This window comes from Megalops cyprinoides, chromosome 13 (assembly GCF_013368585.1).
Source record: "Megalops cyprinoides isolate fMegCyp1 chromosome 13, fMegCyp1.pri, whole genome shotgun sequence".
Classification (NCBI taxonomy): Eukaryota; Metazoa; Chordata; class Actinopteri; order Elopiformes; family Megalopidae; genus Megalops; species Megalops cyprinoides.
The window spans coordinates 6,679,526-6,696,119 of NC_050595.1; the positions used below are offsets into that span (position 1 = coordinate 6,679,526).

Consider the following 16,594-nt stretch of genomic DNA (forward strand, 5'->3'; position numbering starts at 1 on the left):
CTTAAAGCCATGCAGCAAAACCATTTGATCATTTCATTTGGAGGTCATAATACACATGCGCGTGTTAACGCAGATAAGAGGAACACGTGCAGAAAGTTCACTCATCATTTCACCTGACATCGGTAGCTATAACAACCGTCGCCTACAATAGCGATATGCTAATGTTTTAAGTACATGTGATGTAAAATGTCTGAAACGTTTGCATTCACTGAAGCAGTGGTCTTCATCGTATCACCTAATCTGTTTTGCACATCAGCCTAAATCATGTTTCTGGAGAAGATATCAATAACAGAAGTATGGCAAATGGCGCCGTAGTAGTATCTAAGTATACACTAGCTCAAATGGGATGTACTCAATTCACAAAATGCTTCTGCTTTCGCTTTCAATGCGATGTCATTTTTGTGACAAGATGGATAACATTTTATATGCTTCCCTTATACTACGAACTGAGATGTAATGGCATGTCAAATTTCAAAACAGCAAATGCTACAGTAATATCTGATAGTAACACTCTTGTTGAAAGCTAAAACTCAACAACTTAGTGATCTGATTGCATTGCCCTTCAATAGATTTCAGCAAGAGATTTTGTTTTTCCCAGAAAGGACATGTTTCTTTTCTTTTGACACATGTTACACATTCCATGTTTGTTGGTGCAGCCACCTTCTGCCCCTAGTCTAAGCTAATCACAGACCAGTACGCTTCCTGTGCAGATGGAAAAGTAACATTAACCCCCAGTGCATAAACTGGGCGGCAGTGTAGCATAGTGGTTAAGGAGCAGGACTTGTAACTGAAAGGTTGCCGGTTCAATCCCCGCTGGGCTGCTGCTGTACCCTTGGGCAAGGTACTTAACCAACAATTGCCTCAGTAAATATCCAGCTGTATAAATGGATTGTAAAGAACTGCAACCTATGTAAGTCACTAAAAGCGTCTCCCAAATGAATAAATGTAACTGAGTAGTGGATTTCAATAAAATCTTCTGAATACTGTGATGATGTCAGTCACCTTATCATTACATTAAATTATTGGCATTTAGCAGACACTCTTGTCCAGAGCAACTTACATTGGTTACAGTTTTTCTTTTTTTAAAAAACAATGTTATCCGTTTATACAGCTGGATATTTATTGAGGCAATTGTGGGTTAAGTACCTTGCCCAAGGGTACGGCAACAGTGCCCCAGTGGGGATCGAACTGGCAACCTTTTGGTTACGAGTCCTGCTCCTTAACCACTATGCTACACTGCCACCCCTACCAATCCCCTAAGACAAACTTGATTTAATTGTAAGTTTTTAACAGGTGGTCCACACCTTTGGACAAGTGATTTCGGATGGAAAAATTGCTTTACAGACTATGTACTTATAGACTATGGTATGGCCTATGATATAGTCTGCTGTCATAGACCGCTGCTCTGGTGATCTCAGATGGTGTTGAATGCATCTGCTCTTTCGTGCTGAACCTGAGTCAGCATTCATTATTTACACTGAAAATATACTGAGTTAGGAATTAAAGGTGGGTAAGCTGATATCCTGGGTCAAGGCTAGAGACCACTGTGCAAAAACAGTCCCTTTCCACAGTATTGATCAGCCCTGGTCCCTGTGGTGGGTGCACATTGTACATTGGTTTTTGTTCCACCTAATAGTTGTGACAAACATTTTAAAAGTCAGTCACCTTTATATGACAAAATATGTTGTTGCAATGCAATATATGTTAATATATGCAATGTGTCTGTGTCAATATAAACCTGTAATGAAAACCACTATGCAGTTGTGCCATCTACTGGACAAAGTACTGTGCTACATATCTAGGTGGTTTCAGACATTACATACTGCATCTCTGTGTGGGGAATGAAAAACAAAGCCATTTCAGAAGGTGTCAGCAATCTAGCAGAGCTTGGTTTTGTAATCCAATAACAAGGCTTGGATTCGTATATGTCCAACAAAATTAGACATTTGTGTATAGTCAGTTTAGCATTGATTATCTGTCATATTCCTGTCAAATTCCTGATTTAAGCATTAAACAACACGTGTATAGTCAGGTTATTAATGAAGTTAATGCTATTCTGCTATTGAGTAATAAAGAGTAACATGTACAGTACCAGTCAAATGTTTGGACACACCTTTCTTTCTTTATTTTTTAGTATTTTACACATTTTAGAATAACCATCAAAAATGAAACTGAAAGGTTTCAAAAAGTGTTAAACAAATGACTGTCTTATTTAGATTCTTCAAAGTAGCCATTTTTTTTATTTGTATAGTTTTTAATATAAAAATGGAAAGAAGTTCATATGTAGGCATCAACTTCACTGTTTTATGTTTGTCTAAGATAAGTCCTTTGATCAAAATGCATGTTTCCCATTACCTCAGTCAGGTGTGTCCAAACGTTTGGCTGGTACTTTATGTATACGTGTATGTGAGAAACAAAGCACCTACTTCCACCATGGCATTTATTCTGTGGGAATTGCAGTGTATAGGATTATCTGTGGCTCACACTGCATTGAAGAAGCGCACTTGCATCACTTCCACAAAAACTCCTTTTTTTTTTTTTTGGTTGCCTTGAATTGTATCATTTTGGGGTTTGATGAAGAATATTTTCCTTAATTCTGTCTCTCTGAAAAGGCACAGTCACTTATCAAGTCTGAGTATTTAGGCCATTATGGTGTTTTACCTCAATCAGCCCACAATGCTATCTGCCACGCTTATCAACTTAAATTGATGAACACTCAAATTCCTCAAATATGAAATAACTCCATTAGGATAAGTTATAGAATTATTTCTTCTATCAATATGAATGGAGACATTAAGTTTCTGTAAAAATATTTTGTGAAATCCACTTTAGTTGGTTGAATTTTGTCTTTAAAGTGGTTTGACACGATCAAGGCTGATGCGAGAGTTCAGGCATTTGTAATGCAAATAGGCCACATCTGCCAAGGAGGTGCAGGTGTGTCCACTAGAGAGCGCTCTTGTTTATGTGACTGCAGACCTGGCAGAGAATTTTGCGAGCTGCACTTCGCACCAGCAAGGCTCGACCTCATTTTCCACAGCATTCATCAGCCTGACGTTCCACCGCAATGCCAAAGGCCTCTGTGGGAAAAAAGACCCATCAGCACTGCTTATAATGCCTTTAATTTCGAACACAATTTTTCTCCTAACGCAACAACATGCTATCAGAGATATGTAGCATTTGGAGATACACATTCCATTCAGTACGCTTACATTTCATCGTTTATTACTGACTCTTTTATATTTTAAAGCTTCCCACAAAAAATATATTTTCCCATCTCTTCTTTTTTTCATTTTTCTGCCGCAACCCCTCACCCCTGGGGGACAGTTAGGTATATCACATTGCAGAATTCAGTATCCACTGATGAGCTTACGGTTAAGAATTACTACAGTTTTAAAATGCTGCAATCCGGGGCTCAAAAATTCAGCAATAAAGTTCCCTGGCCCTACGCCATCTTCCTTTCCTCAGTTCTGTGCCCCTCCTCCATCACACACACACACACACACACACACACACACACACACACACACACACACACACACACACAAAAAACAAACGGAGGGTAAGAAAGAAGAAATTTAGTGCACAGGATCTACAGGAATGTGTTACAGACTACAAACTCTGTCCAATATTATTAATATCACAAAGGATAGCCCCTCCCCCAACCTTCTGGCGCTCCAAAAACTCAATTCTTTCACTGAGTACCCTCATAACAGAAATATAATTATGAGAATAACATGAAATAAAAGGCTTGACATGTGAAATAACAATTTTGTGTGATTCTTGGTTAGTAATTAGAAAATACTAGTAAGTTGTAACACTGTGGAATGTAGTTTTCTCGTAAATTTTTAGGATTGTTTCCCACTGCCTCCCCTATATTGCTGAATTCCTTTTCTGTTTCCCTTTCTCTTCTTCCTGTCTATGTTAATATGAACATACAGTACATGCAGAAACATGCACATATAGAGCCATGTAAACGCCAACACACCTACCCCCCCCTCCCTTTTTCATAAATATTTATGAGGGCCTCGGGCTGCTGAGTGCCTCTTGTCCTTATTGGCTGGTGTCAGGGGTTCCTTTTGTCCTTATTGGCTGAAGTAAGGGAGCAGAACTTCAGCACTGCCACACAAAGAGGCAGTAAAAGGGGAAACAGGAGGAATGTGTGGTTGTGAGAGGGGGGAGATTCTGTCACACAGATACGCTAATCACACAGCACCAGAGAGACCCATGACTTCAATACTGTTTAACCACCAAACTGCAAATAACGTCCAGGAATACCGCATTTTCTTTTCTTTTTTTTTTTTTCCTGATGGCTCAGGGTTGCATGGGCAAATGTGAAATAACGTCAATGGAAAAACTTCTGCGTTTGGAAAAAAAAAAAAAAAAAAAAATTAAGTAATCCATCTGGCCCTTCCCCCCTGCTCATGGAACATTTTATCTGTTGGCCCATTCATGTATTGTGTTACACTTCACATTGTGTTTTAAACACACTTGTCCTTGTAAGACGGCTTTTTGGCATGTGTGTGCTATTTCACTGGAAAGTGCGTAAGCAAAATAATGGGTAAAGGAAAGGATGTGCTCTCTCAGACAGATCGCTCCTTGTGATTGTCCTAAAACTGAAAATGCTCCCGTATGTAAAAATTGTATCTTTTCTGAGCCATGGAGGTCACGTAATGTGTTCTCTTGGAATAAAAAACGCTTAATCGGCTTTTAATGTCTTGGCAAATATGTTGTTTGACTCACAAAGAACGGTGTTTTGGTTGACCAGCACGGATGAATCACGTGACAATGGTACAAACTGTGTCATAACAGAGGGCATGAGTGGCAACATACTGAGCTGAGCAGGCACCTTTGTCCTGGGAATTTACATTACATTTACATGTATTCATTCGGCACATGCTTTTACCCAAAGTGACTTACAAGTGAGGTAGAGTGCAACACTGGCAAAAAAAAAAAAACATAAGGAGTCAACAATATTAGAAGCATATGGGCAACTTGGGAAACCTACAGCTAACTAGCATTGTAGCTGGACAGTGTGGAGATGGACAGTAGCTTGCTAGAGAGTGCAATATCACTGTCATAGACGTGATTCCAGGCTGCAGCTGTCTGCTTCCAAGTCAAGATCCTGAACCACAAAGTAGCAGAGCTGCCAGGTTACCGAAAAATCTCTCCTTTCACAAAATTTCTCTCTTTTCACTACCTTCATTAGGGCACGGATGTTGATATAACTGATCACATGAGCACCGTGCCGTGAGATAAGACTCTTTTCATTCTTTTTGTATTAAAGGTCAACCATATCAGCAAGACCTTGGTCTGGATCAATACATGCCAAGAATGTGTCATTGTTTTTCTCAACAGCAGGCAACTGGAACAACCTGAAAAACATAGACAATGATCTCTTTCTCTCTCTCTCTGTCTCTATGTATATATGTATATATAAGAACAAAATGTACTTCCTAATCAGAAACACAAGGTCATGTCTCAGAAATCACATAAATTATTCATTATTTTTACCATACAAGTTCAATGCATGGAAAAGAAATATTATATGTTATAGTGATATTAATAATTGTGCCTATTCAACCTATTTTTGTCAGTGATAGAAAGACAATATTGGTACAAATATTGGGTGATTTTTGTCATGTGACCAAGTGTGTGTGTGTGTGTGTGTGTGTGTGTGTGCGTGTGTGTGTTTGTGTGTGAGTGTATGTTTTGGATTAATGTGCTATATTGAGCATTTGCCTTACCACTTACACGCAAGGAAAAGATAAGCTTCGATTGTATGTCTTGCATTAGTATTTACCGCCAATTACCTTTCAGCATTTTAAAAAGAGAGGAGCTACACATTAATTTAATCTAAAATTTAGACGATGAATAAGAAGAGCATGATGCTGAAATGCATGATTTCATCAAGGGTGACGCAGACAATTTAGATGAAATCTGAAAACACATCAGAGAAATTCTCAGTGATGACTGGGTCAAGTCAACTTGATGTGGTGGTCATCAAATGCTGACGCTGTACTGCATTAAAAACTGACTCACTTCCTGTTAGACGGATCATCTTAAGACAGTGCTCCATCTCATTACCAGCCCAGTGAAATTATCCCAGGGCATGATGGGTATTTCTTATGTCTTAATTCACAAAAACACAGTTCTTTTTGTGAATCTTATTTCACAAAGAACATCTGATGGCCCTATCAGCACCAGTTTCTCAACTATATGTCGCATATTTAAACTTGATGCTTTTAGAGGTGATACAGATAACAAACTAAGTTCAGCTCTCCTGAATCAGAGTTTTGAGATCACTTATGTTCAGAACTCAGATACAGGTATAACAATAATATATTCAGTTATATGCAGTATATTAGGAGTTAATGGTATCCTAAATATTCCTGATGGTTTTGGCTCAGGGTTTGTGTTGATTTGAGTATATAACATAAAAGTGTTTCAAATTTAACGCCAGGGGGTGTGAAGTCGGGTATACCAGACCCACACCTAGCAGAAAGCCCTTATAATGCTCAGTATATGTATTACATGTCCAACTAAACCCTACAGATGAGGTAAGTGGACCTCAGACATGAGAATTTCACTGTTTTAAGGAATTAAAGCTGCGATATTCTCATGAAGGCCATGGCTCCTGTGAAATTAATTACTAAAACAAATAGTTTGGTTTATTTGAAATGGGCAAGAGGACAAGAAAAAAAGTCCTGCTTTTCTCACCCTGTCAACATGCCTTTAAATCCATAGCCAATACGATTATTGTTGATTTGGCTCGCTTTAGAGGTTTACTTCCTGCTGTTTCTGTACCACAGCACTAATGGAGAGTAGATGATGATGCTAGTTTTAGGGAACTGCTCTTCCACAATGAGATCTGACTTTACTACAGTCACTGTGTCAGTTATTTTGATCATTGTCATTGCTTTGCTTCTAGTGTAATTACCAGTACTTTACTGACTGTTGTGGGCAGAGAAAACTTGCCAGTAGCTATAGGCACACTTTGTGGGGGGATGGGCAATCCTGTGAGTTAGTAATTACCCTCTTTTCTTCTCTGACAGAAAAGACTCACTGGCTGAGAAATAGTGAAACTGAACAGATAATCAAACACTGATGGGAGGATTTAGTATAGTACAGTGTACTGTTCAATATTCACTCCTCCATACAAATATGCTATAATATAAACATACATATTTAAGGTTATTTTTAAGATTACAATGAATTTCGTATTTATTATTCATGATAATTTGTTGAATGTATGATGCCTTCCATTCATGGAAGTTAAGCGTTATGGTAACTAAATGTTTGGCATGATCATGCTTTCTTGCGCAATATCCCCATAAGATAATAAAAGTACTGTGTAGATGGATCCAGACACTAGCGTTTCCTCATATTCACGAGTGCATATTGTTCTTTGAACATGTGACAAGGCCAGGGTCTGACAACGCATGCTCTGTACGGAGCATAGAACAGCAGGCGAAATCAGAAATTGAAATTCATAACCACTGTTTTTCTCCCCTGTTGAAGGCATTGAGGGTTCACGCATGCTCTCTGCCGGCTATAACGTGGAGAAAGCAAATTAAGGTCTCGCTGCCCCCAATGCGCAAGCTCAGTATATTGGCGTGATTGATGTCGGTTTGGTGAGTCTGAGCTCAAGGGGTCGAATCAGCTCTTCAGCTGATTTTTACTGGGAGTGCAGCGGGCAGAACTTTGTGCAATACTGCTGGATAGAAATAGCTATTTCAGGCAATCGCCTTTGACAAAGAACGCGGAGGATGTCGGCGAATAAAGCCAAGAAAGTGAAAATGGCTACCAAATCATGTCCGGAATGCGATCAACAGGTGAGGAATTACACGTAGATTAAGTATATAATATACATTTTATTTTAATGCATCGGCATACAAAAATGAACGAAATGTCGCTTTTCGTGAGCGAACAAAAAGTTCAGTGCAGTGGAAAGGGGTTAGCGTAGCAATATTCATAATGAGGTTGTCCTCTGATGTATTTTACTTACTACGTTTAATGACAAATATTACTACTTGTTCAGTGAAATCGTGCTTAAAACTGACTTCATGTGTTGCTAGTTAGCTAGGTGGAATGTAGCCATTTCCTCCCCTCAGATACAGTGTAGCTGGTCTAGCTAGACTGTATTTACTAGCCAATAACAATTCTGTGTTTCATATTGTTAATGTAAATACTGGATCATGATAGTATCGCGACGCCTAGATATAGCTACACAGATGAAAATGTTTACTTTGCGGATTTTCGGAATCGGCTAAAGGAATTTGAGACGTTTAAATAGTATTTCATATGGCGATAGTTGAATTGCTTTCAGAACGTTTTTGTTCGCACGTTTGTTTTATTTACTTTGGTGTATAAAAGATAGATGTGATATTTAAATGTGGTCGGCCGAAACTATTGCCGTTTCTAGGTCGCTAAAGGCTGCCTTATGGTGAAGGTTACGGTTTTGGAGTTCATTTATGCATTTGTAGATAAATATTTCAAGTTACCGGTGTCGTTATTGGCACGTGTCCCAATTCGTAGCTGCTGCTGCTGCTGGACTGCACCAAGGATTTTCCACTAAATAGGAAATGTGGACGATAGCAGCCATGCAGTCTGTAATATTGTAATAAGCATTCTATTTTTATATGTAGCCACTATTTCCTGTCATTTATTAAATGAAATATTCCGATAGTTTGGAGGTATGGACATCAGCGCTAGTGTATCAACTTGAATGTATTTAAGAGCAACTGATGATGGTATTAACAGTGGGTTTCATTATGAAGTTTTCTTAACCTCACTTTTCTTTCATTTGATAGATTCCAGTTGCGTGCAAGTCGTGTCCCTGCGGCTATGTGTTCATAAGCCGAAAACTTCTAAATGCCAAACTAACCGAGAGGTCGCCACCAGTAATAGGTAAGGCCAGTTTTGACAATCCATGATATCTCTTAAGAATGCTTTCTGGAAAATGAATAAGAAATTACAACAACATCTTAATTTTTTGGAAATAATACTTAATGTCTCTTTTCAATGTTAAAATGTTAGTTTTGGTTTTGCTTGCCTACTGATCTGTCCTCGTTAAATTTCTCAGAAATGTTAGGTATGTTACAGACATGTTGTTAGCCACATGGCGTTTTACAGCCGTTGTCTGTGTTTGTGTACACGAGTTTGGGCCCGGAAAAAGTTAATATTATTTTAGAGTGTAGTTTATGGTAGATTGCTTAATGTTTATTAATAAGCTGTCTTAAATAATTAGGTGACTCATTCAAGTTAAACCTCCAGCAAAGACGTTACACACCAGATGCATTACTTGTTGTCAACACTAAAGTGATGTTAAGAATTCAGAAAGAAAAAATTACATTATTACATATTGTTGCCTTTACAACAGTTTTGGCTGTGTTCAATAGAGGAGACACAATGGCAATTTCCTGTTTCCCATTTTTTTTCTAAGCCTGTTTATGAAATATGACACCACTCCCCCATCCCCTCCCCTTCCCCTTTCACTATGAAAAATATGTGAGATGAAAATGACTGTGGACAACGAGGTTATAACGTTTTAGTTGCAGAATTAATTTTGTTGGTTGAAAGAGTAAGTACCAGGAAATGGTGGGGGATGGGACTCATTTTTAATTCCAGGCGGAAAAGCTTGTGCTCTCAGTTCTCTAAAGCATAGCCTGTCTCACTGAGGAAGCTAGCAGGGTTCATTCTTTGTTGTTCAATCAGTGGTGATTATTTATTCGCTTAAACAGCACACTTTGCTATTTCATGAAAGAGCATTGTTCTGGTCCCCTTGGTTTTTCTAGTTTGTGCACATCATTGAAGTCTTATTAACACTCATTAGTTGAACATCCTCTGGAGTTTGGTGTGATGGATAGAAAGGTGGGGGGTTTAAATATAGCACACGAAACAAATTATTCTGTATATAATATAATATAATATATAATAAATTATTCTATATATATTCTATTTATAACCCCACAAAGGATTCCTGTTTTGTGATAAGTTTGACGAGATCTTTAAGTGGATTACATAGAGGATACTAGAGCCAGCTCAGAGTACACTGTAGTCATAGATTATCAAGTCTTTGTGTTTATTCTGGTGTGGGTGGTTTCATCAATGTGCCCTCTGTTGTTGTAGCAAGTTGGCCTTTTATACGTGATTCATTTACTTTGACTTCCATTTGATATACAACTACATACTCAAACTGAATAAGTGTACTCGCACTTTGTTAGGTTGCCCTGGATAGGAGCATCTGAGAGATAACAAAATGCAGTGTGATCTGTGTGTGGAATATGCAATCACCAAAAGCTTGATTAATATTCGGCTGGTTAGTGAACTGTGATAACTCATTGGGAGTGTTCCTGTGAACATTTTGCAAACTGTGTGTATTAGCGGAAATCACGGCTGGAACGTTTTAACACCATAGTCCTCCGCAAGGCCTTCCTAGGGCTGTAAAGTTTTGGAAAATAGTAGGCTCTTTATTAATTTCTAATGTTTTTCACCTCGTTAATTTGCCATCGTATCAAAGCTAGTCAGAATGATTAAGCAACTTCCTGGGTTGGTGGCAAAGAAGAATGCTGGCTTTTCAATTGGGGAGGGATATCAGATTACAGCTCAGTGATTTAGATGATGGGTGTTTTTCGCTTAAGGAGAGGACTGATACCATGCTCTTAGCTTCACTTGTAGAACTGTGGGTGTCCATTGACCAACCTTTCTCTCATCACAAACCAAGAGTTTTTTTGTGATGGGGAACCCCCAAGCACCACAGCATAAAGTGAGGCCTATGTTACTCATTGTTAAAACTGTTTTACATATGCCTGCATGGACGTTCTCAGACATGAAACCTTTTTTTGAGTTGAAGTGCCATTACAGACTTTGGCCTCTTCAGTGGAACCACAATAGTCAGTCCTTATCTCTGAATAACATGTTTAAGCAGATGTTAAATTTATTTGCTTCTTAAACTATGTATTTTTTCCTTTAAATTTCAGGACACACCTAAAATTTTGCAACAAAATGGGACTCTCACTTGAATTCATCTCTGGAATTTAAGGACAAAGGGCAGAGTGGTTACACTGAATAGACACCCTTGTGTGTTTGAAGGATTCTTGTCATCAGCTAACTGATGGAAACTTTTGTGTGCTTGCCCATAGAAAGTACTGGGATGAGCATTTAAACTGTAGAACGTTTCATTCACACGCTGGTCATTTTCAAGAAATTAGCTGTAACTTTTTCAGTGCTCAGCTTGGAACCATGTACATTGCGTTGAGCGGTTAGGTGACTGGCAGGCAGAAAATAATTATAGTGTCCTGTGACAAATAATGCTGAAAGTAAAACACAAATGTGTACCGTTAAATTCTGCTTAGACTGAGAGTTTCTGTGAGCTCACCATTTCAGAAATGACCACAACAGTTCGTATGTAATTATGGTATGATGCAGACTTGCGTATAGATTTCCCTTACAGGACTGTTTTTTTTATTTTTGAGATGAATGGTATCTGGATTTATTTTCAATGCAGGTCAGACAGGAATATTCACACACGGTGATGGGGCTCAGCAGTTTCGTCACAACCTTGGGCAAATGTAATTAGTCATATCCCTAATCTCCTCAAAGAGATCTTTGTTCCTGCCAGGGCAAGAAATTGACAGGGCAGGAATTCCTGAAGCAACGTATAGCTGTGCAGAAATAAAATGGCTATGACACAAACAAGTCAAATCAAATCAAAGGAATCTTCTTTTAAAGGCCAGATTAATATACACTTACGCCTAAGCACGTTAATATGGTGCCATACAAAGTGAAAAATGGTGCTGTAAAATAAAGCTAATGGAGTCACTTCAGTCTGTAGTAAAATGCAATGTAAATGTTTTCAAGAAAGCAAAACAAATTCACAGGGAAAAGTAATGAACATAAAATTGACCGCACAAAATTGTTCCTGAAAAGACTAGTTGTGTAGCCTTTGAACGAGTTTGAATTTCTCTCTGTGTGATAGACTGATATTGCATACTTTGTGTTATTATTGGTCACTGTATCAATCGGTCAGTGCTTCTTTTTAAACTTGCACACTCAAGTGACTACTCTCTCAGGCTAGACGGACAGAAAACACCTCTGATTGACAGTCATTATGAAGGTGAAGAAAGAGTATCTTGGGAGAGTTTATTATCAGGTAGTGTAGGCCCCTTGCACTCTGGTTCTGACAGCATTCAGTGGTTAAAATGAGATGCCTTTCTTCTGTGCCTGCCTTTGTGTTCAGAATCGGTATGCCTATATAATAAAAACATGATGGGGAATTTCGAGAATTTCTTAATATTTTTCTGTAATCCTGATGACAGCGGATTTGGGTGTTGCCCACCCTCAGGAAGGAGGACATAAAGGCATGTTTACATTGAAAATATTTTTATATATCTATATGTTTCTGCCCACTATCTATAAGCTGTAGCACTGGGTGCATCAAATAAAATTTCTGAACATTCATAAGGGGTCTTAAGCCCCAGGGATCAGCTAAAATGTTTTGGAACAGAAAATGAGAGATTTTACATGCTAATGTAAAATATGCTTGGAAATATAATGCTTGAAAACATGTTTCTTTTTGCATATGTCGCTCAGCCTTTGTAAATATCTGAAACATAAGTCATATGTTCTCAAGATGTGGTCAGTCAGTGCTCTGACTGAATATCCTGAATGAGTTTTCAGACTTTTTTTAACTCCCCGTAGGTGATATGTCTGGGCTTGGGTGATCTTAGATGTAGTATGGTTGGGCATACCTCGAGGTCCAGATATTGTTAAAAAAAATTAACCAAGTTTTACTCTACCAGACAGGAGAGTAGTAATCCTGAAACTGAAATAACTTCACTTTTATGATCTGTAAAAGGCTGGGAGATGTTAACCCCTGAAAGGCGATTACCAATCTTTAAATCTTTGACGAGGTGGGTTTTAGTGCATTGTTAGCCTCTGCTATGTCTTGGATGTCATTTTGAAAAAGATTTTCTGGAGAAGAGGAAATGTCTTCCTTCATGTTTGTGGTGTATGTTATTTTTGCAGACAAATTGGATGCAAAGAGGAGGAGAACGGAACGAATCCGCAGAGAGAAAATCAGCTCCGCCTCAACCAATGACATGGAAAACAGGAGGAGGTCCCGCTCAAACAGCCAATCGGAGCAGATCCGCAGAGGAAGGGGGCGGCCAAAGACCACCACTCTCAAGAAACAGGAGGAGGAAAAAGGTATAGCTCTGTGCATATATTATGTCCTGATCCAAAGTAGATGTTCATGCATCTTTTTCTTCCACTCATTTTTCATTTTTGCATAATGATGACATTAATCTGAAAAAAAGTCAGTTGGTTATTTGAATTTCAAATTACTAATCAAATTACTGATTACTAATGGCAGTATTTTCAATCATTTCTTAAGATAATCATAAATGGACCGTCTCTGATGTTAAAATGTTTGCCGAGAAGGGTGTTGCCATAGATATTGGAATTGTCTGCGGATGCCCTCTGTCTGTCCTTAGTAATAATTAACACGGTATCGCCCACATGAGCAGAGTTTCTGCAGTTTTGTGTTCAGTGGTATCAGCAGAGAGGAATGTCTCTCCGGCCCTGGCTCCATTAGAGCAATGGCCTCAACTCCAGAGTCATCTGAGGAGACTGAAGACGTTTATCATTTCTAGATGACTGATTACATGAGTGTAATGTAATGCTCGTCAACCCCCAACACAAACACATACACAGAAGGCTCTTAACATGGAAAGCAGGCCGGGTGATAAGGTTGCTAATGTTGCAGTTGCAGCCCTGTGGTTTCCTCTGCAGGCTAGGGCTGTGAACCGACAATTACCCCAACAACACGCTCAGAACTTTGCTGTAGTGATGTAGCAACTGCGAGAACACATTTCTCTGACTGAGTTTACTACTTTTCTTTCTTTTGTATATGTGTACCCTTCAGGGAGGACGTCTTTGTGTGCAGGGTATTTATAGGATGGTGATATTTCTGTATTATATTGTCACATGATTTGTAAAGCATGGTGACAGAGGGGTGACTTGGCTTCCCCTTCCTGCGTCGGAGGGATTAATGATTTACGGATGAGCGTCCTCTCCAGTTTGACTGGTGAATTAATCATGATGTCCCTGGCAGTGCCTCCATTTTATCTGCCCAACTTCAACAGCAGGACCAATAAGAGAAGCTCGCGCTGAAAGCACCTGCTGACACAGAAATCAGGAACGACTCAAGATTTTCACTATGGCTCATGTGTCGAGCGTTTTGTCTTTGTTGTGAACATTGTCTTTTTCCCAATTGCTGTGTATATTGGTGACCCTGAAGCTCATCGGTTGTTGTGTGTCTTTGTGTGTGTGTGTGTGTTTTTTCCCCCCTTCTGCTCACAGAAAAACAAGAAAAAGAGATTGACATTTACGCCAACCTGTCAGACGAGAAGGCCTTCGTGTTCTCTGTGGCTTTGGCCGAGATCAACAGGAAGATCCTGGGACAGAGACTGATCTTGTAACCAGGATGCTGGGGGACGGTGGCAGTGACAGTGAGATGGCTTGGGACGGTCTGCAGGACGGTCCTGCGATTGACCGCGATGGGCCTGGCAGGGGTGTGTGGGAGGGGTGGAGAGAAAAGAGCTGTGATCAGGAAGTGCTTTCCATAGGTTGAGGGCCCTCCCCCTCACTGGCCCAAGCTGTGGCATGGCCAGAGGCGCATGGGACACCTATTGTTCCTTTGTGGATGATGTAGAATGAATCTTAAAACCCTTTCCTAACTAATGAACTCAAAATATATGGGAAATGTATGTATGTACATGCATACATAAACACACGTTTAAATATATAAAATATGTGTGTCTGTTTGTATGTATTTGTGTACATAGATTTCCTCTACTTTTTAAATATATATATATATGGATAGTTAAATGATATTTTATATGGTGGATACGAAGCATATTTCATTATGCCAGAAAAGGAGTCTCAAAACGACTGTTTTAAAAAGTGGTTCTTCTGTCTTGGAGTGAGGTGCACTGTTGGGGGTGGGGGGGGGGGGTGGACTCAGATCTAGTGCTGTAAGTGCACATTCCAAAATATGGGTGGTTAAATCATCTTCAGATATGTGGAGAAGAGCCATGCTTTTGAATCACATTTAGATTGGGGGGGGGGGGGGGGGGTATTCCTCAGACATTTCTTTATTTATTACCTATGTACCCTCTTAATTTAAGTTCAGAAGTGTTTAAAGTCTTTACCTTTATTTTGTAAAATATGTACTTTATATTCCAATAAATTGAATGCCAGTGCAAAAACAGAAACCAGTAGTTTTCAAAGAAAATCTGATCGCAGATCTATCTTGCCTCTCATTTTTTCCTGCTGTTAAAAAGAGCAAAGTAAAGTACCTTCAATAGGATAAAAGGTTTGTTCTTATCATGCTCACTTTAATTTCTTCCACATTCTGTTTTAAAGGAAATTGCAAGTGCTTTGACTTTCAGACAGTTAAAAGATGTTATCTGTAAAGGAACATATGACAATGCTCTTCTGACATTGTGCATGTTTTTTTTAAACTAGTCAGACAAATGAAGAATGCAGGGAAAGGGATTATAGGGACCCTTTGTATTGAATCTGGCCTTCTTTGACCTGCTCACATTTAATGGAAACACAGCACGATCTGAAAGATTTCAGATGGAGTCTGGCTGGAGTTTGTAGATGGCATAAACCATGAATTGTTTGTAGCGTTTGGCCAGGGACTAATCTGGCATCCAAATTAAAGTTTAAGATGTAGAACTATTCAGGAAAATTGTATGCAAAGAGGTTGTTCTCTCTCTGCCTCTTGGAGCGTCAGGAGCGTCATTGACAGCTCTCCTTCCTGATAAACTCTTACTGTGTCTGCAGTCAGATGGACCCATCAGCGGTTCTTAACAGTAGTGTATCCAAACTAAGGTACAAAGCAATTAACGAAGTACACATCACACCACTGATAACAGTTGCCAAAGTACAGCATTTGACTGTGGCAAACATATGACTGCTTGTACTGTGAAATATTTTTCCTTTACAATAGCAGTTATATGAGCTTTGTGAAATCATCAAACAACTGTCTGATAGTATTTCAGTTTTGTTTAGCATAGCATTCTATAGTGGTATTGTCACAGAGCACCTTTTACAGCACAAGGAAAGTCTTAGAAAAGCTAAAACATGAAACTGATCAGAGCCACTGTAAAAAGGAGATTAAACTTCAATTGTTCCAAAAATATATAAATACAATAGTATTATATGAATGACAGGAAACCTTATGAAAAATTACGGCAAAACTAAAACTAATTAAAGGTTAGTGATAGGTTACTAGAGCAACAGAAATATGACAGAACAGTTCTGTATTTATTGGAAACTGAAATAATTAGACGAAACCAAATGATATAAGCATCTAAGTAACAGTATTACATGGACTGTAGTGCTTTAGTGATGCTCATATTCAGGTCATCTTGGATATCTTACATTTTACATGTCCATATGGCTGGATCTTAAATTATGAATTAACTGTGGCTTTGTCATGGGTACCACAGCAGAACCTTACCTAGCCTTAGACCTGGCAACCTTCAGATTACATCTCCAATGCCATGCTGTGTCCACTTTAGCG

At 38.9% G+C, this 16,594-nt stretch overlaps 1 protein-coding gene across 1 annotated transcript; it reads left to right on the forward strand.

Annotated features, from left to right (window-relative positions):
- The first annotated feature begins 7,404 nt into the window (after window positions 1-7,404).
- c13h16orf87 (chromosome 13 C16orf87 homolog) lies at window positions 7,405-14,755 on the forward strand. Its single transcript, XM_036544210.1, has 4 exons — window positions 7,405-7,832; window positions 8,811-8,907; window positions 13,027-13,206; window positions 14,362-14,755. Exons 1-4 carry the CDS (start codon window positions 7,767-7,769, stop codon window positions 14,478-14,480), a joined length of 462 nt encoding a protein of 153 aa, XP_036400103.1. The 5' UTR covers window positions 7,405-7,766; the 3' UTR covers window positions 14,481-14,755.
- The last annotated feature ends 1,839 nt before the right edge of the window (window positions 14,756-16,594 follow it).